The 1,496-nt window shown below is 54.9% G+C and overlaps 1 protein-coding gene across 1 annotated transcript in view; it reads left to right on the top strand.

Moving 5' to 3' along the window:
- Nucleotides 1-829, top strand: part of FAT2 (FAT atypical cadherin 2) — a 62,793-nt gene extending 61,964 nt beyond the window's left edge. Inside the window, exon 23 of the mRNA XM_024217055.1 lies at nt 312-829. Within this exon, the coding sequence (XP_024072823.1) occupies nt 312-829 (518 nt within the window). The remainder of the gene's footprint in view (nt 1-311) is intronic.
- Nucleotides 830-1,496: the final 667 nt, after the last annotated feature.

Genomic DNA, 1,496 nt, shown 5'->3' with positions numbered 1-1,496 from the left:
TCCTGACCTGCTACACCCCTCACACCTGACCCACTACACCCCTCTTTTCTACTTGTTCTCTCTTCCTTTCTCTCTAATATACCCAGATTTGGATGGATGGAGAGAGAGAGAGAGAGAGAGAGATGGCTAGAGAGGAAGAAGAGATAAAGAGCTATTGGATGACTAGATGTATACTTACGTATACTTAATTCTGACTCAGCACGGGGGATAGACTAGATGGCCTCTTGAGGCCCCTTCCAGCCCTACCTTGCTCTGATTCCAAATAGGAATGGCTATGGACAGCTGCTAACCTGGTTCTGATTTATTTCCAGTATATCCAGCAGAAACCACCTACTGGCCTCCCAGGTACCACCCATTGGATGTCCAGGACCATCCCCACTACGACGTTATTCAAGGCCCTCTTCTGCCATCTTCCCATCCTCCTGCTCCCCAAATAGACTCTGAACCAGCTGGTCTTTACGGTGGCTTTCCCTTCCCACTAGACCAAAGCAATAAGCGGGCCCCCATCCCTCCACGCTACAGCAACCAGAACCTGGAGGACTTCCTGCCACCTGACCCTATGGAACTGCCTGCCTCCCAGTGCCAGAACGAGTACACTGCCATCAGCTACTATCCTTCCCAGCTGCTGCAGAGCGAGGGGACCCCCTACCCTCCGGACGCTGGCTACAAAAGGGTGAGCATGCGCCTCAGCGTGGCCCAGCCGTCCTACGCAGACTGCGAGGTGGGGCACCAGCCCGGCATCAGGGCCCAGTCAATGCCACCCCCAAACTACGAGGGCTCTGACATGGTGGAAAGTGACTATGGGAGTTGCGAGGAGGTGATGTTTTAATGGGGCCGTGCGCTCAAAACGAGAAGGAAGCAGCGTGAGCGGTGACTGGAACGTGTATGGAGGGAGAAGTAACCTTGTTTTAGTCCCCTCTCTCCTGGGACATACAACGCTCCCTGTCCCCCATTAACAGCTTCCCCGTGCTCAGTCGGGCTGTAATATAGCATGGACTCTTGTCCCTGGCGTTCTATAAATCGCTCCTGCTGCTGCTCCGGAATGGATCTCAGCCGGGCAGAAAACACAAAGGCCAGTGCCAGGGAACACAAAGGGAATTCCTCAGATGCCAACAGGCGCTGATGGCAACAGTCTTCATGCCAACAGCTTCCTTAGACATGGAGGCACCACCTCTCCCTGCCCTGGGCATGGAGCCTGGCAGCGGGAGAGAGGACCACGGAACTTTGGGACAGTCCGTTGCCAGGGTAGCAGAAGGTGGGACTGGATTGGTTCCTCACTGTAGTCCAGGGAGATCTGAGCTACATCTCTGAGGGGTCTCTTGTGCCTGGCTCCAAGGGCTTCAGGTGGGCTAATAATTCTCCAAGCAGTACTGTGGAGTTTTGACGACAGCCTGCCCCCGATTCCGTCCATCCTCCGGGCTGGCGCCCCTCATGGCCATGAGGGGGGAGAGAGAAGGGGGAATTTAGCCATTACATTAGTTCATTCCTGGGCTTGT

Source organism: Terrapene carolina, unplaced genomic scaffold (assembly GCF_002925995.2).
Source record: "Terrapene carolina triunguis isolate 2854851 unplaced genomic scaffold, T_m_triunguis-2.0 Scaffold629, whole genome shotgun sequence".
NCBI classification, from domain to species: domain Eukaryota; kingdom Metazoa; phylum Chordata; order Testudines; family Emydidae; genus Terrapene; species Terrapene triunguis.
Note: the sequence above shows the minus strand (reverse complement) of the source record. Positions and strands in the feature narration are given on the sequence as shown.